The sequence below is a fragment of the Cannabis sativa genome, chromosome 4 (assembly GCF_029168945.1).
Source record: "Cannabis sativa cultivar Pink pepper isolate KNU-18-1 chromosome 4, ASM2916894v1, whole genome shotgun sequence".
NCBI lineage: Eukaryota > Viridiplantae > Streptophyta > Magnoliopsida > Rosales > Cannabaceae > Cannabis > Cannabis sativa.
Genome location: NC_083604.1, coordinates 80,091,417 through 80,119,160, shown reverse-complemented (window position 1 = coordinate 80,119,160; position 27,744 = coordinate 80,091,417). Strand labels below are relative to the sequence as shown.

The 27,744-nt window shown below is 32.1% G+C and overlaps 2 protein-coding genes, 1 non-coding gene and 1 pseudogene across 4 annotated transcripts; 3 read left to right on the top strand and 1 right to left on the bottom strand.

Annotated features, from left to right (window-relative positions):
• The first annotated feature begins 7,621 nt into the window (after nt 1-7,621).
• LOC115715422 (small nucleolar RNA R71) lies at nt 7,622-7,728 on the top strand. Its single transcript, XR_004011293.2, has one exon. It is a non-coding gene; the product is annotated as a small nucleolar RNA R71 (small nucleolar RNA).
• A 5,644-nt stretch (nt 7,729-13,372) lies between these two features.
• LOC115713857 (malonyl-CoA:anthocyanidin 5-O-glucoside-6''-O-malonyltransferase-like) lies at nt 13,373-14,274 on the top strand (annotated as a pseudogene).
• A 1,255-nt stretch (nt 14,275-15,529) lies between these two features.
• LOC115712161 (uncharacterized) lies at nt 15,530-19,561 on the bottom strand. The gene is made up of 10 exons (XM_030640408.2): nt 19,251-19,561; nt 18,146-18,493; nt 17,660-17,732; nt 17,417-17,529; nt 17,208-17,292; nt 17,063-17,135; nt 16,872-16,927; nt 16,701-16,766; nt 15,971-16,036; nt 15,530-15,873 (listed from the first exon to the last, which is right to left on the bottom strand). Exons 1-10 carry the CDS (start codon nt 19,448-19,450, stop codon nt 15,790-15,792), a joined length of 1,164 nt encoding a protein of 387 aa, XP_030496268.2. The 5' UTR covers nt 19,451-19,561; the 3' UTR covers nt 15,530-15,789.
• A 3,329-nt stretch (nt 19,562-22,890) lies between these two features.
• Nucleotides 22,891-27,170, top strand: LOC115714029 (uncharacterized). Of its 2 annotated transcripts, XR_004011018.2 has the most exons (3): nt 22,891-24,033; nt 24,748-25,912; nt 26,912-27,170. XR_004011018.2 is itself a non-coding variant. In XM_030642541.2 (2 exons), the coding sequence occupies exons 1-2, from the start codon at nt 23,487-23,489 to the stop codon at nt 25,584-25,586; spliced, it is 1,386 nt and encodes a 461-aa protein (XP_030498401.2). In that variant the 5' UTR covers nt 22,928-23,486; the 3' UTR covers nt 25,587-27,170. The 2 variants fall into 2 exon arrangements, 1 of the variants encoding a protein (XP_030498401.2); XM_030642541.2 differs by having other exon boundaries at nt 22,928-24,033; nt 24,748-27,170.
• Nucleotides 27,171-27,744: the final 574 nt, after the last annotated feature.

Here is a 27,744-nt window from a genome sequence, read left to right as displayed (position 1 = left end):
ATGGGAATGGGAATAAGAATAGGAATGGAATAAAATTTAAAATGCATAAAAAAAATTGATAAAAAAATAATTAAATTTTTTTTCTTGTTATATTGGAATGGTCATTCCTTCCTTTTTAAAATGGAATAGCCATTCCACCAAAATGGTGGAAAGAGCATTCCATTGGAATGTCATTCCAATACTTTAAAATGCAATCAAACAAAGGAATGGAATGAAAATTGTTTCCTTTCTATTTTATTCCATTTCATTATCTCCAACCAAACGCACCTAAGAGATGTAAAACGATATGAGCCGTTTTCACCAAACCAAATTGAACTAATAATGATACTTTTTACCAAATATCTTACTTTTGACTATTTAGCATCAAGGGAAACAATCAAATAAATTCATCATCAGATAAATAATCTAAGATGATTCACTTAGTATGAATATAAACAATATATAATATACTGTAAAATTAATCAATCTAGAAACAAAAATTGGCAAAATAACTGAGTAATTTAATTGAAGATTTCTAAAACATAATTTTCATCAATAAGAAGCAATGCTAAATCAGAAAACTTCGCCACATCAATCAATCACAAAATTGATACAATTATGATTAGAAAAAGAAAACTAATCTCTGTAAAAAGTAAATTGCTAATTTTCAAAAATTAACCACATTAAGGGCTTGTTTGGAACGCCGTATTAGGTCGTATTGTATTGTATTATGTCGTATTGTATTGTATTATATTGAATTGTATTTTATGCAATATTTTTATGTAAAACTATATGTGGTATTAACTTTTATGGACACCTAAATATATAATATTTTAGTATAAATTAAAGTTTAACATAGTATTATATAAAAATATGATATATAACTCAATTCAATATAATACAATACAATACGACCTAATACGGCGTTCCAAACGAGCCCTTAAGAAGCTAGAATTAGAGAGTACGTGTGAATGAACCTTGAGAGTGATACTCGGAAGCGTTGAGACGAAAATAGAAGGCGACGATCTTGGAAGTTTAATTCTCCAATTCGAGACGCCTCAAATTCTCCACCGTCGCTGGTAATAGCCGCTTCCATTAGGGAGGTGGCATTGGTCTCTTCCATTAGGGAGGAATCATGTTTCTACATTATTCACTCACTCACACACTGCATATGAGACAAGAATTGAATCAATGAATGAAGCAAATAATAAAAGATTGTCATAAAGATCAAAGGAAGTCTTTTCTCGGAGGGGAAGTCCTTTCTCGGAGGGGAAGTCATCTCCAAGAATTCTGAAGTTGTTATCGCACTGTGTGGTTGCGTGGGGAAATTCATATTTAGAAAGAATTGGGTGAGTTCAATAGGGTTTTACGATTAATAATTATTTATTTTAAAATTAATAAAAAAAATATTTTTATGGTTAAAACAATAAATATCTAATAAATTGGGGATTAAGGTCAACTAAAAAAATTGTTATTTTTGAATAAATTTTTTTTAAAAAAAGAAGTCACCCATAAATTTCTTAAAAATCAAGAATTCTGTTATATAGGCAAACTTTATATAGAATAGACATAAATATAGTTTTTATATGCTTATTATTATTATTATTGTTATTTGTTGTTTGAATGAGTGATTTTTATCAAAATTCTAATAAAAGTGTTTGTTTTTTTATATCGTTCACATGTAGTTAACATATATTATAATTAGTTTCTTTTGCCTTTTCTATTCTCAATTCTTGACTGACAATAAAAATACTATCTTTTGTTAGTCAAGCTTGAATCCATAAGAGACAATCAACAAAGCAAATGCCAAAGGAGACGAAGGCGACGGAACATCAATTCCGATGACAATGTGGTGGCACAATAAATTGAGATTTTTTTAGCGTAAATTTTGTCATTCTTTTATATTTATTAATTACAATTTTATTTTAATTCCTTTATTTTAGTTCTCATTTATAATAAAGTTTATTACTCTTATTTTCTTAATGTTTCGTTAAAGTTTGTTATGAGTATATGAGTATGAACTTTCAATTAACCTTCTCTTGCTATTTATTATATAAGTATAATATAGTAATAAATGTCTTTCTAATATATGAAAAAAAAATCAGCAATGAAAAATAAAAAAGAAGAGAATAAACATAGCAAGAGAAGTCAATTTTAATATCAAGTACTTGTGAGTATTGAATTAGGGAAGAGGGTCAAGAGAAAAAAAAAAATTACGGAAGAGACTCGGTTTTTGACAAGTGAAGTGGTTAGGTGTTGAGCTAGCTTAAATACATCCTATACCATACCCTAACCCAAGCCTAACATTCAAGCCTAGTCAAGTCCTTTTGATCTAAGTTGCAAAGCTAAGCTACATTAGTGGAGAGGATTGCACTAATTCAACTTATGGAAGCAAACCTTTAAACTTGAGGATCAAAGGTGGTTGTTATAGAAATTCAAGTTGTTGGTGGGAAGTATTTGCACACTTATTTGATCGAATTACTCTTGATAAGTTTTAAGGACATAAATAGCATGCAAAATTCTGTTGAAACACACAAGTTCGAGGCATATTCACTACTACCAATTACATTTCCATTTCGTCTAATTCTGAGAGCAAATTTCGTCCCTAGACCAAGTGTGAAAAAGCAAGATTTTCTCTACTGCAAGCGTGTTAGTGTCGCTGTCATTTTCTGTTCTTATTATTTAGTTCTTTGTGTTTTTCATTACTCGAGGACGAGCAATACTCTAAGTTTGGGGTGTGATAACTCTATGTTATAGAGTTAATTTTTATGCTTTTAAACTAAAGTATTGTGAGGAGAGTAGTGAAAATGTGTTTATTTTGCTTAATTTTAATTAGTTTTAGTGTTATTTTCTATTTAGTAATCTAACCTTTAAGTTTTGTAAATATTGATATTGTTGGGTGTGTTTTTCCAATTAACTGTGCTTATTTTGTTGAAAAATGAGGAATTAAATTGATAGGTAAAAGTAAAAGAAGCAAGGAAGAAAAGGAGCACAAGCTGAAACTGGGCTGATTGCTGAAGCAATGCTAAAGCAATGCTGAAGTGAATTCAGCATCCTGGCAGTGACGTGGAAACACGAATTTCACTTATCCACCTCAGCAACTTCGGTCCAGTCACTCAAATTGCACCAGCCAGCTGACGTGGAAGAAAGGGGTCTAACCCTAGTGGGCCAAAGTGGAAAAGTTTGGGCTTCTATTTTGGGGTATGAAGTTTGTACCCTAAAAACCCAACAACAAAAAGAGAAGGAAAGGGAAGTACACAATAATCATCTTCATCATCTTGTATGTACAGTACGGGGCAGCTGCCATTTTTCTATGGAGGAGCTTTAATTGCAGCAGGAAGTACAACAAAGAAGAAAGAAGAGGGGACCGAGCCTAGTGTTTGAATTTTCTTTTACCCTTTCTTGATAGTCTTCTTTATTTTTTTCTCTTTATTATTGTTGTTTGTACTTAGTATCCAAAACTTCTTGAGATTGTAAATTTGGGCAGCAGCCATGGATGAAGTGTTTTTAGCTTGGATTTTATCTTCTTATTTGAATATGAGCTAAACTTTTGAGGCTTGAATGACTATGAACTTCTAAGTTGGGTATGATTAAATTTTAAGCTTACTTTAGCATTTGTTTGCCTTTGTTCATTCAAGTGAGTCTCATTTTAATTGATTGTTGTTTCTTGGCCATGAATAACAATTTGCTAAGCTAGATCTTGTACCGGAAAGGCTAGATCTAGTAGTTCAACTTGAATGGAGCAAGTGAAAACCTAGATTTAGGCTTTTCTTTATAAGTGGAATAGGAATATTTCATTTACCTTGCATAACTTACCAAATGAATGTTAGAATGGTGTCCTGCTTGCTGGTTTGATATAGGAATATATTGAGCTTAATGGTAGGATTAAAGTTGTGAGTGTTGGAAAATTCTCACAAGCCTAAAGGAATTTGTTGTTATCTCTGTGCAGAATGCTAGAGTAATGCTGAACCAATGCTGTACTGACTGTAAAAAAACCTGACTAGAAGGAATTAGTTATTCAAGCCATTTTTACCATATTACAACTTTTATCTTGCAACCAATTTTTTTTTCTTAGCAGCAGTAGTTTAATTCTAACAAGATTAATTCATGTCAATTTTAATTTTGAATCATTACTCAACCATTTACATATTATTTCTTTTTATTTTAAGTTGTAATTAGTTGATTTTATATCAAACTTTGTTTGCAATCCCTGTGGAGACGATCTTACTTATCACTTTATTACTTGTGTGACTGCGTATACTTGCGTATATAATTTTCACAACAAGTTTTTGATTCCCCCACCCCAAACTTACAATCCAACATTGTCCCCAATGTGGCTAAAAGTATAACCTTGAATTAGCTCGCCACAAGTTACACTCACCGCACTCACCCCAAACTTAATGTGAAACTTGGCTCTTGACAAGTGAGCAATTAAGTTAGGATATATGTGGAAATGCAAATTAGGATTGGCGTTAGATGTATGATTGGGTTGCACAACAAGAATAGGCTAAACGGCTCAAACTTGGGTGACTAGAGAAAAATTGATTTTATAGGGAAGGTTAGAAAGGCTCAAACGTCCAAAGATGGCCTAAATCATTTCTAAGCTATAAAGCTCGCCAGGATTTCTCCTCAAGGATTACACTAGCTAATTCTAGATGCTTAAACTCTCTCAAAGTGTTAGCTATTCTAAAAACTCAAGGTATGGTGGAATAACACAAGCACACAATTGTTGAAAGCATTCCTCATAGGCTAGCATTTGGACAAAAATAACACTTAAAATTAGCATTTTCAACACACAAACCAAGGCACTCCACAAATGGAGGGAAATGGATATTTTTCATCATCGAGCGCTATCCTAAACCAAGCTGAAAATACAAGCAGTATTTTTCTCATTTGCAAGCTAAAACAAAACGTAACAAACATGACAAAACAACATGATTAATACACATCTAATCCACATAATATTTATTACTCACACAACTAAAGACAACAATAAAAGTAAACTAAGTAAACAATCAAACACAACCAGCAATAACAACTTAACTAAGGAAAAAAAGAAAACTCCCTCAAGATTTGAACTCTTCCCCACTAGAGTCTCTGCTTCAAAATGCTGAAGCGATGCTGATCCAATGCTGTACTCGGACCTACTGCTTCAACATACAAATTTGCTCACACCATATTGCAGCAGCCCCTTTTTTCTGTCATTCCTTGCTTTGCACCAGCAATAAAGATCACCACACTACAGCAAAATCATTAGTAAATGTAGGAAATTAAAAGTTATATATATATATGTAATTATATAAGTATGTATATACTAATTTTTTTTTCCTTTTTCTTCTTTTCCTCTTTTTTTTTTCTTTTTCTTTTTTTCTTTTTTTTTTATTTCTTTTTTTTTTCAAGGGGCGGCACACCCCAAACTTAATTGTAAATACATATATATTTTTTTCAAGGGGTGGCACACCCCAAACTTATTACATAGCATATATATAACTAAATATAATCTTGTTCCTCCGCTCTTAGGTTGCCCAAATGTGATTCACTACAGCCATGACAACCCGAGACCCTTCTTCCTCAAGCCTCTTCCAATGTGATGGAGGTCTTTGCTCGATCAACCTCACCACTCCCAAACTTCACTCCTTGGCCTTTCACCAAAAATTTTCTTCTTGAAAGTGCATCACGTAGTTCTACCACCCCATCGGGGTACACTCTCACCACCAAGAAAGATCCATCACACCTTGAATCTAGTCGTCCATGAGTAGCCTTCGTTAAAGAGTTAGCAAAAATCACTTGTTGCCCAACTTCAAACATTTGAGACCAAAATTTTCTACTAAACTTCTTTTTCTTTCTCTTCTTTTTGGGTGGTTTTTTATGGTCAAATGATGTTTTGTCTTTGCTTTCTTGCGGCTCGTGATCCTTAGCAATTTCTTTAAGGGGAATCTTCTTTCTCACCTTCTTACTATTTTTGAATTTGGACTCCTCAACCCTGTTAGGATTCATATCTCCAATTGCTAAGCATTCTCCTATTGCATCCGGAGCACGCATAGGATGAAAGACCTTGAATGTGGCTTGCTCATCTTGAGCTCTCATGGTAAGCTCTCCCTTTTCAACATCTATCAAAGTTCTTCCCGTGGCAAGAAAGGGCCTCCCTAAAATGATTGGAACTTCCCTATCTTCCTCATAGTCAAGAATAATGAAATCGGCCAAAAAAATGAACTTATCCACTTGTACCAACACATCTTCAATTTTTCCTTCCAGATGAGCCATGGAACGATCCGCTAATTGCAAAGTGACGGTGGTTGGCCTTGCTTCTCCAACTCCCAACTTCCTAAAAATAGACATAGGCATGAGATTAATACTAGCTCCCAAGTCACAAAGAGCTCTTCCAACATCTCGACCCCCTATAGAAATAGGAATTGTAAAGCTGCCCGGATCTTTCAATTTGGGTGGAATTTTACTTTTCAACATAGCACTACATCCCTCCGTCAAAGCGACCGTTTCAAACTCGCCAAGCCTCCTTTTCTTTGTCAAAATATCCTTCAAAAACTTCACATAAGTTGGCATTTGCTCCAAAGCTTCCACTAAAGGTATATTGATGTGGAGCTGCTTTAGAACATCAAGAAATCTCCGGAATTGACCATCGTCTTGTTGCTTCTTGAACCGTTGAGGAAATGGTGGCGGTGGCTTTTGCAAAGACTTTTCTCGCGTAGAATGCCGACCGGATGTCAGAACTACTTGGGGAATTTCAACACCGAAGTTGTTGGTTTTTTCTTCATTTCCCCCTCTTTTGGATTGAAGAGGGCTCTTTATTTCCGCCGCAGCCACATTTGACTCAATTATTTTTCCACTTCTCAAGGTTACCGCTTTGCAATGCTCTTTGCAATCTCTTCTTGGGTTTTCGGTGTCACTAGGCAAAGTGCCTTGTGGTCTATTCTTCAAATCATTGGCCAATTGCCCCAATTGAACTTCAAGATTCCGAAGAGATGCTGCTTGGCTTTGAATTACAGCGTCATTCTTGGACATATAATCTCTCATTAAGCTCTCCAAAGAACTAGTTTGAGAGCCTTGAGGTTGGTGAGGTTGTTGAGGTCTTGGTTGTTGAGAAAAACCCGGTGGAAATGATTGCTTTCCTTGTGCTTGTTGTGCTCCACTTGAACTTGCCCCTTGACCTCCCCATGAAAAGTTCGGATGATGCTTCCATGCCGGATTGTAGGAGTTTGAGTATGGATTGTTGTTGCGGTTGAAGTTTTGATTACCCACATAGCAAACCGAAGCTGGATTTGAAGGGCAATTTTCAAAAGTATGCCCATCACCACAATACACACAAGAGATTTCTGCCCTTTGAATGGCAGCGGCTAGTTGTACACTTCCTCCCATATTCATATTCTTCAAAATGTTGGTCATTGAGGCCATTTGAGCGGTTAGAGCGGTCAAAGCATCTACTTCAAGAACACCCGCTACTTTTCGGCTTGTAGGAGCTCTATTAGTTGACCATTGATAGTTGTTGCTAGCTATCCTTTCCAAAATCTCAAAAGCTTCATTGTAAGACTTGGAAAGAATGGCTCCATTAGCCGAAGCGTCCAACACCATCCTAGAGGCCGCATTGAGACCATTGTAAAATGTCTCAAGTTGAATACAATGAGGAATACCATGGTGTGGGCACTTCCTCAACAACTCCTTGAATCTTTCCCATGCATCACTAGTAGTCTCGTCTTCCAATTGTTGAAAAGACATGAGCTCGCTTCGAAACTTTGCATTTCTTGTTGGAGGAAAGTACTTTCTCAAGAATTTTTCAGCCAAGTCATTCCAATTAGTCACCGAATCGGGAGGAAGAGTGTTAAGCCATGCTCTAGCCCGATCCCTCAAGGAAAATGGGAACAACTTCAATCTTAAAGCCTCTTCACTTACTCCTTGTAACTTGAAAGAATCACTCACTTCCAAAAATGAGCGAATATGGAGGTGAGGATCTTCCGTTGGCGACCCACCAAATTGACCAACCGTTTGGAGCATTTGAAACATGACGGGCTTGAGCTCAAAGTGAGGTGCTTGGATTTCGGGTCTCACAATACCCGGATTTAGCTCATTGAACATAGGGGCTGCATACTCTCTTATTGCTCGGGCTCTATCATCGGCCAAAGCAATAGGATTGGCTTCATTATGAGCACCCCCAATTTCAAACCCATCGGCCATATTGCAGCGTTTTTTAGCCTTTTGTTCCTTCCTCCTTTGCCTAAAAGTGCGTTCAATTTCGGGGTCAATAGGAGCAAGTTCAAGGTCTTCTTCTTGCTCGTTCATACACTAGATTCCACCTAAAAAAGAAAAATTCAGCGCACCAAAATAGGATTAAAACTTTAAACCAGAAAATAAATTGCAAAATAGTTGATAATACACAATTTTTAGTTTCAATCCCCGGCAACGGCGCCAAAAACTTGTTGTGAAAATTATATACGCAAGTATACGCAGTCACACAAGTAATAAAGTGATAAGTAAGATCGTCTCCACAGGGATTGCAAACAAAGTTTGATATAAAATCAACTAATTACAACTTAAAATAAAAAGAAATAATATGTAAATGGTTGAGTAATGATTCAAAATTAAAATTGACATGAATTAATCTTGTTAGAATTAAACTACTGCTGCTAAGAAAAAAAAAATTGGTTGCAAGATAAAAGTTGTAGTATGGTAAAAATGGCTTGAATAACTAATTCCTTCTAGTCAGGTTTTTTTACAGTCAGTACAGCATTGGTTCAGCATTACTCTAGCATTCTGCACAGAGATAACAACAAATTCCTTTAGGCTTGTGAGAATTTTCCAACACTCACAACTTTAATCCTACCATTAAGCTCAATATATTCCTATATCAAACCAGCAAGCAGGACACCATTCTAACATTCATTTGGTAAGTTATGCAAGGTAAATGAAATATTCCTATTCCACTTATAAAGAAAAGCCTAAATCTAGGTTTTCACTTGCTCCATTCAAGTTGAACTACTAGATCTAGCCTTTCCGGTACAAGATCTAGCTTAGCAAATTGTTATTCATGGCCAAGAAACAACAATCAATTAAAATGAGACTCACTTGAATGAACAAAGGCAAACAAATGCTAAAGTAAGCTTAAAATTTAATCATACCCAACTTAGAAGTTCATAGTCATTCAAGCCTCAAAAGTTTAGCTCATATTCAAATAAGAAGATAAAATCCAAGCTAAAAACACTTCATCCATGGCTGCTGCCCAAATTTACAATCTCAAGAAGTTTTGGATACTAAGTACAAACAACAATAACAAAGAGAAAAAAATAAAGAAGACTATCAAGAAAGGGTAAAAGAAAATTCAAACACTAGGCTCGGTCCCCTCTTCTTTCTTCTTTGTTGTACTTCCTGCTGCAATTAAAGCTCCTCCATAGAAAAATGGCAGCTGCCCCGTACTGTACATACAAGATGATGAAGATGATTATTGTGTACTTCCCTTTCCTTCTCTTTTTGTTGTTGGGTTTTTAGGGTACAAACTTCATACCCCAAAATAGAAGCCCAAACTTTTCCACTTTGGCCCACTAGGGTTAGACCCCTTTCTTCCACGTCAGCTGGCTGGTGCAATTTGAGTGACTGGACCGAAGTTGCTGAGGTGGATAAGTGAAATTCGTGTTTCCACGTCACTGCCAGGATGCTGAATTCACTTCAGCATTGCTTTAGCATTGCTTCAGCAATCAGCCCAGTTTCAGCTTGTACTCCTTTTCTTCCTTGCTTCTTTTACTTTTACCTATCAATTTAATTCCTCATTTTTCAACAAAATAAGCACAGTTAATTGGAAAAACACACCCAACAATATCAATATTTACAAAACTTAAAGGTTAGATTACTAAATAGAAAATAACACTAAAACTAATTAAAATTAAGCAAAATAAACACATTTTCACTACTCTCCTCACAATACTTTAGTTTAAAAGCATAAAAATTAACTCTATAACATAGAGTTATCACACAATAAATTGAGATTTTTTTAGCGTAAATTTTGTTATTCTTTTATATTTATTAATTACAATTTTATTTTAATTCCTTTATTTTAGTTCTCATTTATAATAAAGTTTATTACTCTTATTTTCTTAATGTTTCGTTAAAGTTTGTTAAACGTTCTGCTAATCGAGCTGCACATATTGTTGCACGTCAGTCTCGGTTGTTTGATGATCGTATGTTATGTCCCTTCGGAACTTAAAATTGTACTTTTGAGCGATTGCTCTTGAGTTATTGAAGTTGAATTTTATTCAAAAAAAAATTTAGTATGTCATTTAATTTTCTAATTGTTTTTATCTTGCATCTATTCATGACATGTGATCTCTAATGTTATGGTTATATATTTAAATTGGTATGCACACACATATACACACAAAAGTATATTAGAGCCAAGAACAATTATTTAGTAAGGAATACTTTCTTAATCTCCTTAACAACTTCTGCTTTATTATGAGTTTCATGAGTTAGATTAGCTATAAGTTTACAGCATAAATTATCTACTATTAAATGTGTAATACACTTTAGCAATGTGCTTAGTATTGTGTGGTTGTGAAAATGTAATACCACACTGATAATGAAGATGTGTTTTGGCTTTATCATAAACATAAAACGCCATACAAATACAATCAAACTAACTTTTCTTTCAATATTAAAATGTAATTATTATTATTAGTCTTCGGGTTGAAATTGAAAGGGTGTTTGGTAATATTAGTGTCAGTAGGGATGAAATTACCCTATATCAATTGAAAGTTAGGCATAGTGTAAGTAAAATACGTTATTTTAGATTTACCTACGGAAAGATATACTGTATTGATTATGTGCCTTTATTTGTAATAAGTAGTTCCCGTTGATTCAATGAATTCATTATCTTTCTTCCACCTCTCTCTTTCTATCTTTATCTAAATTTAATTTTAGAGAAAATACTAAATGGCAGTGGTGTCTATCGGGTGCCATATAATTTAATATAATAACTTATGGAGTATCGCTAGCCTATCGGAACGCGACATGTCAAGAAGGTGCTAGGCACCACTGATGCCTAATAGTAATGCTCTTAATTTTAAGAAAGAAGAATGCGAAAGATAAGTAGCGATTAAAAAGGTAAATTTGGAGAACCATTATCGGCTATCTGTTCTCCTATTCCCTGCCGAAAATTCTACCTTGAGACCGTCGTACCCGCACCCAAAATCAGTCGAGGGTCCCTATAGTCGGTCTTCCGAAGACACCGTAATAGTTTTGTCCATTGTCATTAGCACGACCACAATCTCACAATTCCGATAAGTCTATGTTTATCTCTAATAATTGAGTGATTTTTATCAAAATTCTAATAAAAGTGTTTGTTTTTTATATGGTTCACATATAGTTAACATATATTATAATTAGTTTCTTTTGCCTTTTCTATTCTCAATTCTTGACTGACAATAAAATAGTATCTTTTGTTAGTCAAGCTTGAATCCATCAGAGACAATCAACAAAGTAAATGCCAAAGGAGACGGAACATCAATTCCGATGACAATGTGGTGGCACAATAAATTGAGATTTTTTTGGCGTAAATTTTGTCATTCTTTTGTATTTATTAATTACAATTTTATTTTAATTCCTTTATTTTAGTTGTCATTTATAATAAAGTTTTATTACTCTTATTTTCTTAATTTTAGTATGTCATTTAATTTTCTAATTGTTTTTATCTATTTTAGGCGGCATTTTATGTGTTTATTGTCTTTGATGAGCATTTATTGGGTAGATTTTAAATTTTATTAGTATTATTATATTTTCCCTATCTTTTATTAATATTTATATCTTTAAATGTGTTTAATTATATTTTATTAGGTTTTAATTTTTAAATTATTCTTACTTTATATATTTTATTATTTGTTTTAAAAATCTATTCAATTCTTAATTAACTGTCATTTAGTTTTTAATTAGATTAATAAAGATTTTTTATAAACTATCGTATTTTTTAAAAATATTCTTATATTTTATTTATTATCTAGATTCTTTTTATGTGGGAATAGTTTATAGTTTATGTTTTTTAGTTTGTGCCATTTTTTTTTGGCTAGTTTAGGCCATTTTGTTTGGCATTTTTGTACCATATTATTTGATTAGTTTGTTGTTAGCTCGTTTGCGCATGGATTCAACTTCAAAGAGTGCTATTGTAGATTTTTACACATAAGTTTTAAATCTTGCTTATAATTATATTTTATTAATTTTGGAGAAATTTTTTTCTATCATTTTATAACATTATTTTCTTATCATTTATTTGTGAGGCAATTGAATTTTGTTACATTTTTTAAAATAGTTAATTTTATATGGGATTTGATTTATTTATTTTGATTAATCTCTTAAATCTTATGTATGATGTAGGTTATATTGGCTAGTGTAGTTCTACTTTGGAAGACTTAGCTCTATTAATATAAAGGCTTCAAAGATAAGTATTTTCTTGTTATAATAATAATTGCAGTTTATCCTTAATTTAAAAATTTACCATTATACATCATTATTATTGTATAGTGTGCTAATCCACCTTTATACATCTATTTAATTATAGGTAGTTTTGGTCCAGGCGACTGTTTACATCAAATGTCTCTTGAAGGTGATCTTAAATTGTTTTGTCTAAATTTTCGAGATAACTTGGTCTTATATAGTCGCTTTGTTTGTAGTGACTCATATTCTGACTCTGTATATCTTTGGCTAGACAATTAGCTTATTGACTGGAAGTTTCTCTGCATCGACAATTATCATATTGTGATTTTGTTCACTCTCTCAAAAAAAAAATGTAATTATTATTTTTTGGAGTGCAAATACAACTTCCATAATCATACTCTTTTCTTTGTTATTTAGTTTCTAGTGAGTTGTGGTCCTAAAAATTTATTGTGTTGCAGTTAGTAGGTGAAGAAAACTAAACCACTATTTTCTCTTGCTGTCCACAAATATCATTTGCTCTTTATTATATATCTACTCTTCCTATTTTTAGTTACAAATAAATATGGAAGGTTAGTAATAATGTGTAAGTTAAAATTCTATAACTTTCTACATGAGTATTTGATAGTTAAATATTAAGTAAATTATAACGTGATAATTTTTGATTATTTTTGATTGGTTTATATCATTAAATTTTTTATTTTTTTTAAAAAAATAAAAATAGTTTAAATATACAAAAAAAAATGACATATATGTATAATGATTTTTCGATCAGATATTTACGAAGTTACATAAATATAACTTTAAGTATTATTATCACAAAAAATTAAACTTAAATATTTATTTACGAACAAAAATTAAACTTAATTATTTATGCCCAAATTACTCTTTTCATTATTGGTTCTAGTGTTTTTTATCACTTTCTTCTATAAAATAAAACTAGGCCAAATTATAGAACCATTTCCAAATATATACTTCACTTTCTTTCTTTCTTGATCTCTTGTTATCAAAAATGGCAAAGGTGAAAATAATAAAGGAGTACAAGGTAGCTCCTCCCTCTGCTAATACAACAACTAGCTCTGAGCTACACAACTCCTCCTCTCCAAACTCTCTCCCTCTTACTTTTTTGGACCTAATCTGGCTAAGGTTTCCACCACTTCAAGGTATTTTCTTCTATGAGCTTCCAACCTTAGATGATCCAAATACAGATACAACTTTGTTTTTCCATTCAAACATTGTTCCAAGGCTCTTAAACACTCCTTATCTCTCACCCTCCAACACTTCCTCCCACTAGCTGGTAACCTCATTTGGCCCGAATCCTCCTACAAACCTCTCATTCTTTACAATGAAGGCGACGAGGACGACGCGGTTTCCTTTAGTGTGGCTGAGATAGACGCTGATTTTCGCCGTCTATCGAGCACAAATGAACTCTTGGAAGCAACAGAATACAATCCTCTCATCCCCAACTTGGCAGCGTCTCGCGAACGAGCCGCAATCTTAGCATTCCAAGTCACTTTGTTCCTCCCCAACTATGGATTTTCCATTGGAATGGCTAATCACCATGCTGCACTTGATGGAAAATCAGTACACATGTTTTTGAAAACATGGACACATATATGTCGATTGCAACAAGAAGAGGATTTTGAGTTGAAACCTTTTTTTGACAGAACCATGATTGTGGACTCAAAAGGGATTGATGCAATCATAGCTGAACATTTTCGAGAATTAGACAATGGACCTAACAATAGAAGCTTAATACCGTGGAGCAAGAAGGAAGTTCCAACGGATGCAGTTAGAGGCACTTTCCAATTGACATGTGAGAACATAAACAAATTGAGACAATTGTTGAAGGTTGGTAAAGTGTTTTGTTAAAATAGCCTTTATGAAATTTAAAATAATTTTTCATAAAAAAATTATTAGCAAAATAATTCCATGAAATATAATGTGCGATAATTATTATAGTCGTAAAAATGACTATAGATTTACATTGTATGACAATCATAGTCGCATACATTGGCGGACTCAAGATTTAAAGGGGCTTAATTTCTTTTTTTTTAAAAAAAAAAGCGAAGGGAACAAAAATAAATTTAAAAAGAAAAAAAATATATGAACTTTTTCATTTTTACATTTCAAAACAGTTTTTTTTTTTTTGCATTTTTACGGAATTTCACATATAAACCCCTATTGCAACTAGCACTGCAACCACTTTAAAAATCCAAACCGTAAATTTGAAAAATAAGTTAAAAAAATAGAAAGAGCAAATTCAATAAGCTCACTACCATTAAGGACACTACATGCCTTTCCATGGAGTAATTAATCAGTCCCACATCCTTATTACTCTTAATATGTTGAAGTGGCCAATGTATATATTTCCCATTACTCAAATGAAAATGTAAGATTATAGAATTTGAGAAATATTTAGTTAAAAAAGTAAATTAGAATGAAAGAATAAATGATAGAACTTCCTCCCGTTGAAAATTTTCAATCTTGGAAATCAAACACCAGAATCTAATTTTCTATCAAACATTGTACATTGTGATGATCACAAGTTAAGTGAGTTAGACTTAGTTTCTTTCCTATATTAGTTTAGTTGGTTAAAATTAATAGTTATAACTCTCTAGTGACCATTCTTCTTGTGATAATAACAAACATAACCATTTTACTCCTCACACCCATCTATGCTTGGTTTTTTTAATTCTAGTAATTTGCATTGTTTCTCATTCTCTTGGTGGTAAAATTCAGAATTTAGGTAGACAACACTAGTATCTAACACTACCTAATATATCATATCATTATTAGTAGGATTAAGTATTGGATCACACAAAATTTAATTATTATTATTATGGAGTATCGCTAGCCATTTGTAAAACGTCACGTTGTGGTAGTGTACGTGATAGCAATGCTCATTATTATACCTTCTTGTTCTTCTACTTTTTCTAATTGTTCACAGTGATAGGTTAATAGTGGCATCTAATCTATTTTATTCTATGTTTCTAGCTAGAAACACACACACAAAATTATTCTAGCCAAGAGAAGTTAAATGGTAAGGAACACTTTCTTAACGTCCATAGCAACTTCTCCTTTACGAGTTTCATGAGTTAACTTAGTTATAAGTTTACAGCATAAGTTGTGCACCATTATAAATGTTGTATATACATACATTCTGTTTATAGCAGCAATAAGAATATCTTACATTCAAATATTTGCGTGATTGTGAAAATCTAATGCAGAAGTGTTTTTGAATTTTCCATTAACAGAACTAAATTTTCTTTCCTAATTTATAAAGTCTATAACGAAAATAAATGTGGTTGATTTTCTTTCTATTCTATAATATCATGGTCTCTTCTCTATTCAAGGGAAGTCCAAAAATTGTGTATTAGGTTTAATCTAGCTAGAGGAGTACCGTCGTCGCATGAAAAGGAACAATGCTGTTGAAGCAGCCACCGCATATGGGAATACAGTCCAAATTCCCTATTTGATTACAAAACACAAGTCAGATATCTCCACATAATTGAAACTTTTATGGACATGGTTTTAGCTTTTTATTAGATAAGTTATATTTTCATACCACAACTGTTGCGACAGTAGCAAGCGCAAACAAAGGCCGCTCTCTCATCAAGAAACCTATCCCCAGCTGTGCTCGAAAGAGAAGAAATGGTTGTTAGTTCTCAATTCATGACAAGGAGTAAATGCACAATGACAGTACATAAGAATAAAAAACTGTCTGCAATTGAATTTCAATGATCCTTCTCGGTTTTGAACTCTAATGATGTATTATTCTTTTGTGACAGTCAGTAGTTCCGTGATCCGTAAAAAAAATATTGGGTAACTTGTGCAATCCTACATGGCAAGTGTGCTTGACCTAGGGTAATTTAAAGATGGGTGACCTCCTGAGAAATTTTCTCAGGAAGTATGCGAGTGAGGACAAAGCACGCTGGAATTTGTGTTGGTTTGTAGGGTCAGTCGTCATTCCATGAAGCAACCAAAGTGACGTACTCGTGTATAAGAGTCATCATTCCGTGGTGTAAGGACGGAAACTTGAAGCAGGAATGTTACATCTTTCCACCAAATGTAGGATAAAATAATGGTGTCAGTAGGGGGTGTGGAATTATTTTGTAATAGTGGGAATTCGTTAGAATTCATTGGGAGGCTCAAGGGATCCTCGAGCTTGTATTTCTGAGTTTGAGTGTCAATAGAGAAGGCTGAATAGCCATTTTTATGTTGAAATTCCTATCAATAAATTAGTCATTTCATATATTCAATCTGACGCAATGGATTTTAATCAGAGATAGACTGACCTGAATTGGAAGAGTGATCAAACCACCACCACAAACTCCTGCAAAGAAACACTCAGCTGATATCCCCTGCTTACAGAAAAAACACATCAATCACAAGGGATGAGAATAAATATTTGTTGTAAAACTAGATAAAAACAAGCTCGAATGATGGTTTAGTCATTGATCACTAACCGATGCACCGGCCAAAAATGCTGTAGGATTTCTTACTCCAATGGAAAATCGTTCAACTGCAGACCATATAAATGAACAAACATGTTTCAATGTCTATAGTTTCTTCCCTTTTTTTTCTTTTGAACTTGTGAACTTTGACAACTGAAAACAGAACAAAAAGCTTATAAGGATGCAAAGAACTGAAAGCTCACCAAAACCAATGAGATTGCCATATTTTTTAACGGCACGAGTTATGCTCAAAGCTTTCTCTTTGCCAATCCCTAACTGCAATAACCATCAAGATTAGAATACATTATTAATGTAAGAGAATAGAAGTTGAAACCAAGCAGAACAAACCTTTGAACAAACATCATCAGATGCCCCAGACTGTTTGAAAAGCTTTCCGAAATAAAATGGTATTAAGTCACTAATGCATACTCCCCTAATAACTATACCAAGTCAGATTGCTGTTTCAATATGAAATCACTTAAAGTGTCTACAGAGCTACAAGTGAAGTTTCATCAAACATATTTAATAGAAAGAACTAATGGCATTAGGAAACTAACCAGTACACCCAAAAAATCGTCGAAGTTATGTATCCAGCATTCTTAGAGAAGGACTCAGCAAGAGACTTCCATGACCCATCCAAAGTTAGCATCCTTGCTATAGATACCCCAACCTAAATCATTTACTATAAATATGAATTAAGGCATACAAGGAAGTATCATGAAACACACAAATTTCACTAAAAAGAGCAAGACAAATTTCTTGAGCTTTGTGAAACAGAAGTACCAGAACAGAGGACAGACCCAGATATTTAAAGCTTCTTCACTGATGAAAAGACCACAAGCTGCAGCCATAAGCAGCCAAAAGTAAATCCACCTGCAATGAGATAAAAGTGAGAATAACTCCATATTTCAAAGGAATGTTACCATTTTGGGCTTTTGTGTTTTAGACAATTACATTTTTGTACCCCATGTTTTACAATTTAGATCCCGTGTTTTGCAAAATGGATCAAAATAGTACCCTAAACCCGATTTTGTTCAAAATAATTTCAAATAAAATCTTTCTACTCTTCAGCCACCTATTCTCTTATGCGAACTCATTGCATCATTGATGACCTAACACTTGATCTTATATTGTAAATTATTTCAATTGAAGTCAAGTTCAAGTACTATTTTGATCTAAGATCAAAATGTAATTTAACAAAACATAGAGTCCAAACTAGTAATAATGCAAATCATAGGAGCTAAAAGCATGAAACTTTTAACACATTTTCATTTCTTGATACATACCCTGGAGCATATTCTGGCAGAACTATTCTGTATCCAAAAGCTTTAAAGGTGAATCCAACAGGTGCTGCTGCAGTGGCCATTACTGAAGAGGATGAACTATCTGAAAGAAACTGAAATCCAAGAGAGGAACCAATAGCAGGCTGCTTTGCCCCAATAGAGACGAGTGTGAATATTGCAGCTATGCCCAGTGCAATGGCTATCTTAGCCAGAAATGAAAACTCAAAATCAGTACTAGCATCTGTCATGTCTCCAAGGACCTCATCAGAAAGTATATCATGTATGTCTGCATTCTCTTTAGAGACTTTAGCCCGGTAGTTTTCGGCATCATCCTGTTGATGACTCCTTATCCTGAGTTTTCAAAATGAAAGTTGTATCAAAATTTTTGAGTTATGAAATGAATGAGCAGCTGATAGTTGCAGTTCTCTAAATAGTACAAAATAAGTTTCATGTGAAATTTGTTCAATATGTTACAGTGTTCTGTTCATTCAAAGCATTGTGGTGTTCTGTCCCACTAATTTATGATCACAAGAAAGAGAGCTAAAATGGTGGAAACCATTAAGAAAAACTATAAAACTTATGTTTTCTTAAGAAGATTAGAGTTAACCCAATAAAACTCTTTTGGTTGAAAAGTGATTGACCGACCCTGCTAAGCTTATGTCTTTGTTTCAAATATAGCTTATTTATTTTTTCTATTTGGATTTTTCTTGAGAAGACAAAATCAGCAATCGGTGCATGAACCTCTTCAAATCAGCATAATCATTGTTTATCCTAAGAATATACTTGGTCAAACCATGAGTCTCAATATAACTATTGCCGGACACATGAGATAAAACTGTCCAGGGAAATCTAGACAACAAAGTTATGATATCCAAAAACAGCACACCTATCTCATCATTAGCATACTCATTTCCATTATAAAAATTTGGAAAAGCTTCAAGTACTTATTATTTTGTACACAAACACTTCTAAAAACAATCTTTATAAATGCTTAAAGAAGCTTAGAGCCATTGTATGGATTCTTATTTGTTAATAACAAAAATAACATTAAACAATCTAAAACACCAGAATACATCAAAGACTAACAACTAATCTAAAACAAAGTTACCTGAAAGTAGTTTGTGGTCTAAAAGATTGAAGAGATAGCTTACTACATCCACGTTCTCTTGTAAACAATCTAAGTCGGACAAGGGAACAAGTTGAGTGGCTAACAGTTGATCGATTAGAGAAGATGGGAGTCACCATGGGTCGGAATATCGATGACCCATGTGTGAAAACCACCATTGGAGACATATTCAAGCTCTGCATTGGAGAATGAGAATGAGTGAATAATGGTACGGAGGAGGAGTATTAGGCTTGGGTTGTTCCATGTGGTTGGGTTTAGTTAATGTGAGAATGGCCAATGGGTTAGGGCCGCATCGCATGGATATACTTTTTTATGCCAATGAAATCAACTTCTTCAACGCAAAAGAGTTTTGTCGTTTAGGGAACTTCCATTTTGGCTAATTTAAAATTTTGCAACTTTCACATGTATTAAATTATATATTTTTTAACAAATTTCAGGTCATTAAAATTTTTTCTCAAATTGAGATGATTGAATTTAAGAACTTTTGTCTAATTTTATTAAATAATATCTCACCTTGATGAAAATTTAGGAGGCACAATTTTATACATTTAAAAATTTAGAGACATGAGTTAGTAGATGTGAATGTTCGGGAGGCAGAATTTAGTACATAGGCAATCGTCATATTAGTAAAGTTGAATGAAATTTGATAAAAGTCTTTAAATCTAACAATTTAATTAGCTTAGGGAAAAATTTTAACGGCTTGAAAAGTTCATAGAGCATGATTTGGTACATGTAAAAATTCAGTAGGCGAAAATTCTAATTAGCCTTTTCTAATTACATAATCTAAGAATATTTTATTCAAAAATTCAGTAATACTTTTTAGCAATTCTCATGTGCATCGGTAGATGCTACCTCTAACTTATTACAAATATAGGTATCACTATAATCACATGTTAAAAGAAGATGATAATAAATTATATGGTATTAATTTTTATTCATTTATTTATTAAATGTTGCAATTTGAGATAAAATAAAGGGAAAAATTCTCTGAAATATTTATGTATTATCTTTACTAATTTATTTTTTTTTTATTAATTAAAAATGAAAAAATATATGCTCTTAAAAGTTTATAAATAAAAAAATAATTATATTTCAAACTATGACAATTTAGTGGAACGATTATTAAATTTTAAAATATGACGAGAAAAAAATAATAATTTTTCATGCATTTTAAAATTTATTTTATTTCATTCAATTCCATTCTTTATTTTTATTTTTATATTTACTCTATATTTTTATTTCTCCTAACCAAACATCCACTACATTTTTAAAATTTATGTCAATCTAACCAAACATGAAGTAAGAATGTAAGGTCTAATAACATAAGTTTTAAATTTATGTTAATAACTTACCAAACATAAAATAGGAATGCAGGTGGGTCTAATAGCATTAAAATTTATGTCAGTAGCTTACCAAACATAAAATAGGTATGCAAGAGGGTCTAATTCAGAGTAATAGCTTTAGCATTAACACCTTATTTGGTAAGATTAGATGGAAAATAGGAAAATAGGAAAATAGGAAAATAATAAGAATGAATTGTGTATAAGTAGGGGTGTTCAATAAAATTTACAAACCGCTCAACCCGAATAAACCGCCCAAACCAAACCGAATAAACCGACAAAAAATACAACCCGAAATAATATAATGAAAATCCAACCCGCCCAATGAATATATTAGGTGGTTTACAAATTATTCTAAACCGCCCAATTAACCCGAATAAACCGAATTAAACCGATTTATATATTTTTTAATAAAAGTGTATATCTTATATCATATAAATTACATTTATTAGTTAAATTATTTTGTATTTAAAGTTTGGACATTTTAATTTTTAACTTAAAACTTAGATTTTATAGTTAATAATTTTTAATGTATTTGGATATTGAAGTTAAAGTTTAAAATCTACACTATATTATCACTTTTTTTATTATTTTATTCAATTATTTTATGTTTACTCAATTATATTTATCTTATATTAAAGTTCTTAAAATTAATTTAAACTATAGCATTATTTAACTTGAAATATAAATAATATATTTTTATTTTTTTAACTTTTTTGTTACTTGAATTCTAGAAACGAACAATAATAATTATAAAAAAAAAATGAAGAACGGTTTGGACGGGTTAACCCGACCAAACCGACAAAATCATTGGGCGGGTTGAACTTTTTCTAAATTTTCATTGGGCGGGTTACGATTAAATTTTGCAACCCGATATTTATATTGGGTTAATAAAAATATGCTATAACCCGACTAAACCGACCGACGTACACCCCTATGTATAAGCCCTCAATACCAAACAAACATAAGCTTTGGGTGGATAAGCCCAATCCACCATATTCAATAACTCCCTCCTTTAATACCTTCTACCAAACAAGTTGTAAGGTTATTTATTTTATTTTTTGATAATGACATGTTGTGAGTTTTGATGTGTGTCAAACACATATATTAGATGTGAGATGTGACTTTGAATACAGCCAAATATTTCATTTCTACAAGAGCACTAAAATATTACATATAATAAGTTAAAAAAAAGAAAACAAAATTACATATAATAAAATCACTGTTTATAACATAAATTATCTTATATATGTTATTTTGGGGGAAGAAATTTTGGGAGCTCAATATTTCCTTAGGTAAATTTTCTCTAACTAAATTCTTACAAAGAACAATCTCATTAGTCATGGTCTATTAAATATGTGCCTAGTTTGTTATGATAGAGACTACACATCACCAATTTTATACCAAAAGAAAACTCAGAGTAACCGAATGAGAGATTTATTAATTTAAATAATTTGAAGAATATTCTTAACATGGAAAAAAGTTTGAGTATAAATATATAAGTTTAATTTTTGGTGACAATAATACATAAGTTATATTTCTGTAATTTTATAGGTACTGACCAATATTAAGTCATTATCCACGTGTTATTTTTTTATGAGTATATTTAAATTAATTTTTCTAGAAAATAGTAAAAATTCATGATCTGGACCAATCAGGAGTTGCCACATGACAATTTACTTAATATTTAACAACTAAGTACCTACAGAGATTTAAAAATATAACTTAAGTAATATTCTCACAAAAAATCAAATTTAAATATTTATTTACAACCAAATTAAACTTAAATATTTAAACCACAAATTACTTTTTAATAATTAAACCAATAAAAAATGACACGATTCGATAAAAAATACTAAGTTTGAAATATTGAATAAATTTAAATTAAACCAATAAATATATATAAAATAGAACCGATTCAATCTAACATCTAATAAATATCAGATCAATTGAATGACTGAAATTAATTAAATCGGATCAAATGGTAAAATCTAACATCTAATATATAATTAAATGGGATCTTCATAAGTCTATAAATATTAAATGTGATCCAATAACCACTTGATCATCAAGTTGAACTATTAGCTTGGGGCGTGTCAGCCACATTTCAAACGAGCGCGTGGGAATTGACCTCTTTAGTTAACCAGCTTGTCCACGTGTGACCACTTTAGGCGCGAACATCATTTTCGGTTAAACCACACGGCGGGTATTTCCCAAAAAAATGAACACAAAAATCAAAAGTAAATTAAAACGACGCCGTCACGACCTCTGACTAGTAAACTACATAAAACATAAACTCAGCGTGTCCCAATTTCTCGAAATTTTCAACAAAGTACGTGTAAAATTTCCACAGAAGAGGCTCGAAAAAACCGACCGAGCTTGATCTTAGTCATGCTACTATATCCATGGCGTTTTTTTCTTCTTAATATTTTTTCAATTAAAAAAAATAGTTTTTTTTTTTCATTACCATTTCTCAGTTTTCAATTTCAACTACAAGTTTTTCAATTCCACTTTCCTTTTACTTTAAGCTTTTTTTTTCATACTAACTGTAGTTTTTCTCTATTATTATTATATAATTAATTTGTAACTAAGAAACTTTCATATTATAAAGAATCTTTCTTTACTTTTTCGAGGCTTTCGTATTAATCAATAATCATCATGTATTGTGTAGATAACGATCACTGTTAACAAACTCTTTGTACCTTTTTTTTTTCCTTATTTTGCTGTAACACAAATTTCTTTGTTTTTTTTCCTCAAACACGATTTCTCGAAGTAATTTTGCTTGAATCTTTGTAACCCAAATCAGCAAAAGCTTCATACTTTGGTGGGTAGTCTTTCAATAACCTGGGTGGGATCTTGATCTCTGTGAAGGAGGGGTATGGGTTCTGGTTCTCAGGAATCTCGTCCATGGACTTTAGATGGTTTAATAAGAGCCTTTATTGATCTTTTTGTTGCTTATATTCTACTATGCATATCGACTTTTATGTTCTTTGCATCTAATTTTTGGAGTATGTTTGGGTTGGAATTGCCATGTCCTTGTAGTGGGGTTTTAGGGTACCAAAATGGGTGTTATTGCTGGCACAATTTGCTTATCGATTGGCCAATTAGAAAGATCTACGATGTTCAGATGAGTGTGAGGAGTAAATTTCCTTTTGATTTGGTTTGGTCTCCACGAAATAGTGGAAATGGGTTTGTTGAGTTGGAAAGCGAAGCATGTTGTTCTAGCCGTGGAGTTCAAAATCTGGTTGATAGAGAAAATGGGTTTGATTCTAAAGGAAAAAAGCTTGTGAATTTAAAGCAAAGGACTGGATTTCGTAGGCGTAGTAGGAGGGCTACTCTTGTTGGGTATGGAAAATTTGCCCCTGTTTTTCCAAATGAGAGTTTGTCCTCTTCGGTTGCTAGTGTTGACCCTTTTGGTCCCCAAGGTAAAGAATCAAATATCTCAATTTGTTCATGTGTGATTATTAGTAGAATATTAGTAGTGATTACTGATTGAATATGAATCGTTTAGAGTTTTTCTCTGCTAAATTTAATGCTTTCTTATTTGCTTTTGTTAAGAGGTTTGAAAATTTTGTTTCATAAGTCAAATGGTTAAGATTCTTCTACATTTAAAATGGGTTGACAATGAAACTTGAAGTTCATGAATAAGATTGGAAATTTTTGTTTAGGTCAAAATTGCTTTAAGTCCTTTGACATTGTATAATGGTTTGTATTTTGGAACTTGAATTTGTAGGTTGGGGATTAAAACTTTTTTGGGTTTTAGATATTAACATGTTTAATGATGGCTATTTTTGTTTTATTCCTTATCCTACCTCTTGTCCATTGAGAATGATAACAATAACAGAAACACTTTACATTGTGAGCTAGAGGGAGATTGTAGCTTGTAATGTTTGTAACTTGAAGATTAAAGGAATAAAGATTTGTTCAGTTGTTTTTTTTTTCGGGTTTAATGATGTCGTGTTGTTCCATCTGCGTATTGTGTTGTTGCATCTGGAATATGTTTCTGGTTTAGTTCTTGATTTTCTTGAATTGGTGTTTGCTTAGTTCTCTTCTTAATTCATGTTTGAGTGCTGTTAGTTGGTGTTCTTCCGCAACACATATTGTTACTAATTCTTTCTGATACTTGTGATCATGTTTAGATGTTGTAAATGCACCAATTGGAAATTACAAAGGTGAGGAGAGTTGCCATAGTTTTGAATTGAGTGGATCATTTGGTGATAGTAACAACACTTATGAGCATCCGGTTTGCTCTGATAAACACATTAATGTTACCGAAGAAAAGAGCGACGAAGCTGTATCTGAATTTGATAAAGTTGGGATTTTGGAGAGAGCTCTTGAAGAAGAGAAAGCTGCTTGTGTTGCTCTTTACCTTGAACTGGAGAAAGAGAGAGCCGCTGCTGCAAGTGCTGCGGACGAAGCAATGGCAATGATATCACGGCTTCAAAAAGATAAGGCGTCAATAGAATTCGAAGCTAGACAATCTCAGAGAATGATAGAGGAAAGGTTTGCTTATGATGAAGAAGAGATGGATATTTTGAAAGAGATTCTTGTGAAGAGGGAAAGGGAGAATCTTTTCTTGGAGAAAGAAGTTGAGACATATAGGCGTATGAGTTTTACAGGAGACGAGCAATCGCAGGGTGATTTTAGCGAGACAATGGATGAATGGGGACAAAGGCCTTTATCTTCACATTATTCAAGTCCAGATTCACAACTAATGCTCCAAATGACAGTCAATGCTGATTCTGGCTATAACCACATGGAAAATGATGCAGATTCTCTTTCAATCCATGAGGTTCCAATTGTTGAGGAGCAAATCGATCCTATTGGGCATGACTTGGTTGACAAAACAGTACTTTTAGTAGGAAAAGAAGCCGAAGCAACCGAACACTGTACTGGTGATGAGAAAATATTGTATTGTGACAGAGATGAGCTACAGAAAAACGAGACACCTAAGAACCATGTTGATAACAATATCTAATTTGGTTGGTGAACTTAACAATGAACGAAACTGGACTGATATTCTAACCCGAAAACAAAGAGACAAAAAAACCTGCAGATTTGGAAAGTGGATTATGTACCTTGTTGCTTTGGATGAACTATGACAGGAAGTTGGTTACCAGCTCTGGATATGCAAAAACCTTTCATTTTGATTTGAGAAGAACTCTTTGTTTGCAGTTGTAACATTGAAATTCGAGACTTGAGATCGCGAATGAGGAAGGCCATGACAAGTGAAAAACAAAAAAAAAAGGAAACTTTTTTCTAAGCAAAACAGGAAGATGGGTGGTAAATTCTTCAACATCTAAGGTAAGTTCTTTACATTTAGCAGTGAATATTGCACTTTCTTAAGTATCTATCTATGCATGTTTCGAAATAGTTCGTACAGCAATTCTAGCTATGAGGCAAGATTTTTTTGGCCAAACTCAATAACATAAGGGATTAATAGAGTTTCCCAGTAAAACAAAAAGAAGAGATTGATAGAGTCTCCAGTAAGTTTGTATGTTTAATAATGTTTCCATAACAATGAAGAAACAAAACATTATTTGACATGTTTACAGAGATTATATATTTATACTATCTTCATTGGATAGAGTTGAGATGGTGGTGAAATGAGATTCTGCATATCCTTGAAAGTAAGAATGAAATAATTCTTTATAAGAAAAATGAATGAAAATATAGGTACTATAATTTTATAAAAATATTAGAGATATAGTTGAAATTTCAAGAAAAAATAGGATATTATATTGTCTAAATATATTTTATTTAAAAAAATCATAAAATTTAGTGAAATATATATTATAAAACAATTCAATATATTTTATATATTTTTAAATAGAGATAATGAAAAAATGGAACGATTCCTGTGATTCTCTGAATTGAGATATGAAAATGGAATGATACCTTGAATTGAGATATGATTCCATTTTAGGCAGAGATATTTCATATTTATTATGTTATTTTCATATCTCTCTTTTATTATTTTTAAAAACAAATTATACTATTAATCTTAATTGAGAGGTATCATTCTTTTTTTTTTTTTCTTTTTTTAATATCATAACATAATCTCATTATGTAAGTCCTTTCAAGTTATTTAACCTTCATTAACACTGGAATTTTATTAGAAAAATTACAAAAATGAATAAAAACTTAGAAAGAAAAAATATGAAAAATACAAAAAAATTCTTAAAAAACAAGAAGGGCAAAAGTGTAAACATGGAGTAACAAAATTGTAGTAAGCTATTTGACCTTCATTAACACTATAATTATTAACCCCTAGAATTAACCCTTTTTTGTGTTTTTTTGTAGGGTTTAACCTTGGGAATCCTATGAAGAAGATTTTTCAGAAATCATACAGTAACACTATGTATGGTGATGAATTACTTATCTATAAATTTAACATATCAGACAACATTAATTGGGATTTTTAGTTGGGTGTTGTTAGTTTTAATATGTGTGTATATAATATATATATATATAAATATATATATATATGTCTCTTCAACCTTTCTATATATGTGATCTGAAATAAAATTGGTGCCAAAAGGCTTTAAAGCTTTGTTTTTAATGGATCTGTCCCACCTTGTCTTTGTCTAGGCAGACATAAAATAGAAAAAATGACCTATAATCAAAACCATCATTGATATTTATATGTACAAGAATTGATGCCCAAAAAACCAACGGTACAAAATGCATATGGTTGCAATTATAGTCTCAATAAGCTTTATTTGAAAAATAAAAAATAAAAAAAATTGAAAGATCAAATGTATTAGGCTAACTTTTTTGTTTTGGTATATTGTCACTTTCATATGTTCACCTTATGATTAATTATTAGGAGGAGCAAGCAATTTTAAAATAACATAAAAACTCAATATTATTATAAATTAAAATTTTCTTGTATATTGTATACTAAAGTTTGACCAATTTAGTAGATTAGTAATATTCATAATAAATTGTATTGTTTGAGTCAACAAAAAATATTTCATGTGATTAGATTTGTACAATGTTCCCTCCTCAAGAAACATGCTTGTTCTAAGGTTTGATGTTCAATGCAAGTATCCATAAATGTTAAAATCATATATAATGGTAGAGAAACATGCTTGTTATTCTATGGTTAATGCTCAATATAAAATACCAAATGA

Coding starts and splice junctions, on each gene's coding strand:
- LOC115712161 (XM_030640408.2), bottom strand. CDS start 19,450: ATGCAGAGCTTGAATATGTCTCCAATGGTGGTTTTCACACATGGGTCA. Junction 17,733..18,145: donor CTGCCAGAATATGCTCCAGG/GTATGTATCAAG, acceptor ATCTCATTGCAG/GTGGATTTACTTTTGGCTGC. Junction 16,767..16,871: donor CATTTTTGGCCGGTGCATCG/GTTAGTGATCAA, acceptor TTCTGTAAGCAG/GGGATATCAGCTGAGTGTTT.
- LOC115714029 (XM_030642541.2), top strand. CDS start 23,487: ATGGGTTCTGGTTCTCAGGAATCTCGTCCATGGACTTTAGATGGTTTA. Junction 24,034..24,747: donor TGACCCTTTTGGTCCCCAAG/GTAAAGAATCAA, acceptor GATCATGTTTAG/ATGTTGTAAATGCACCAATT.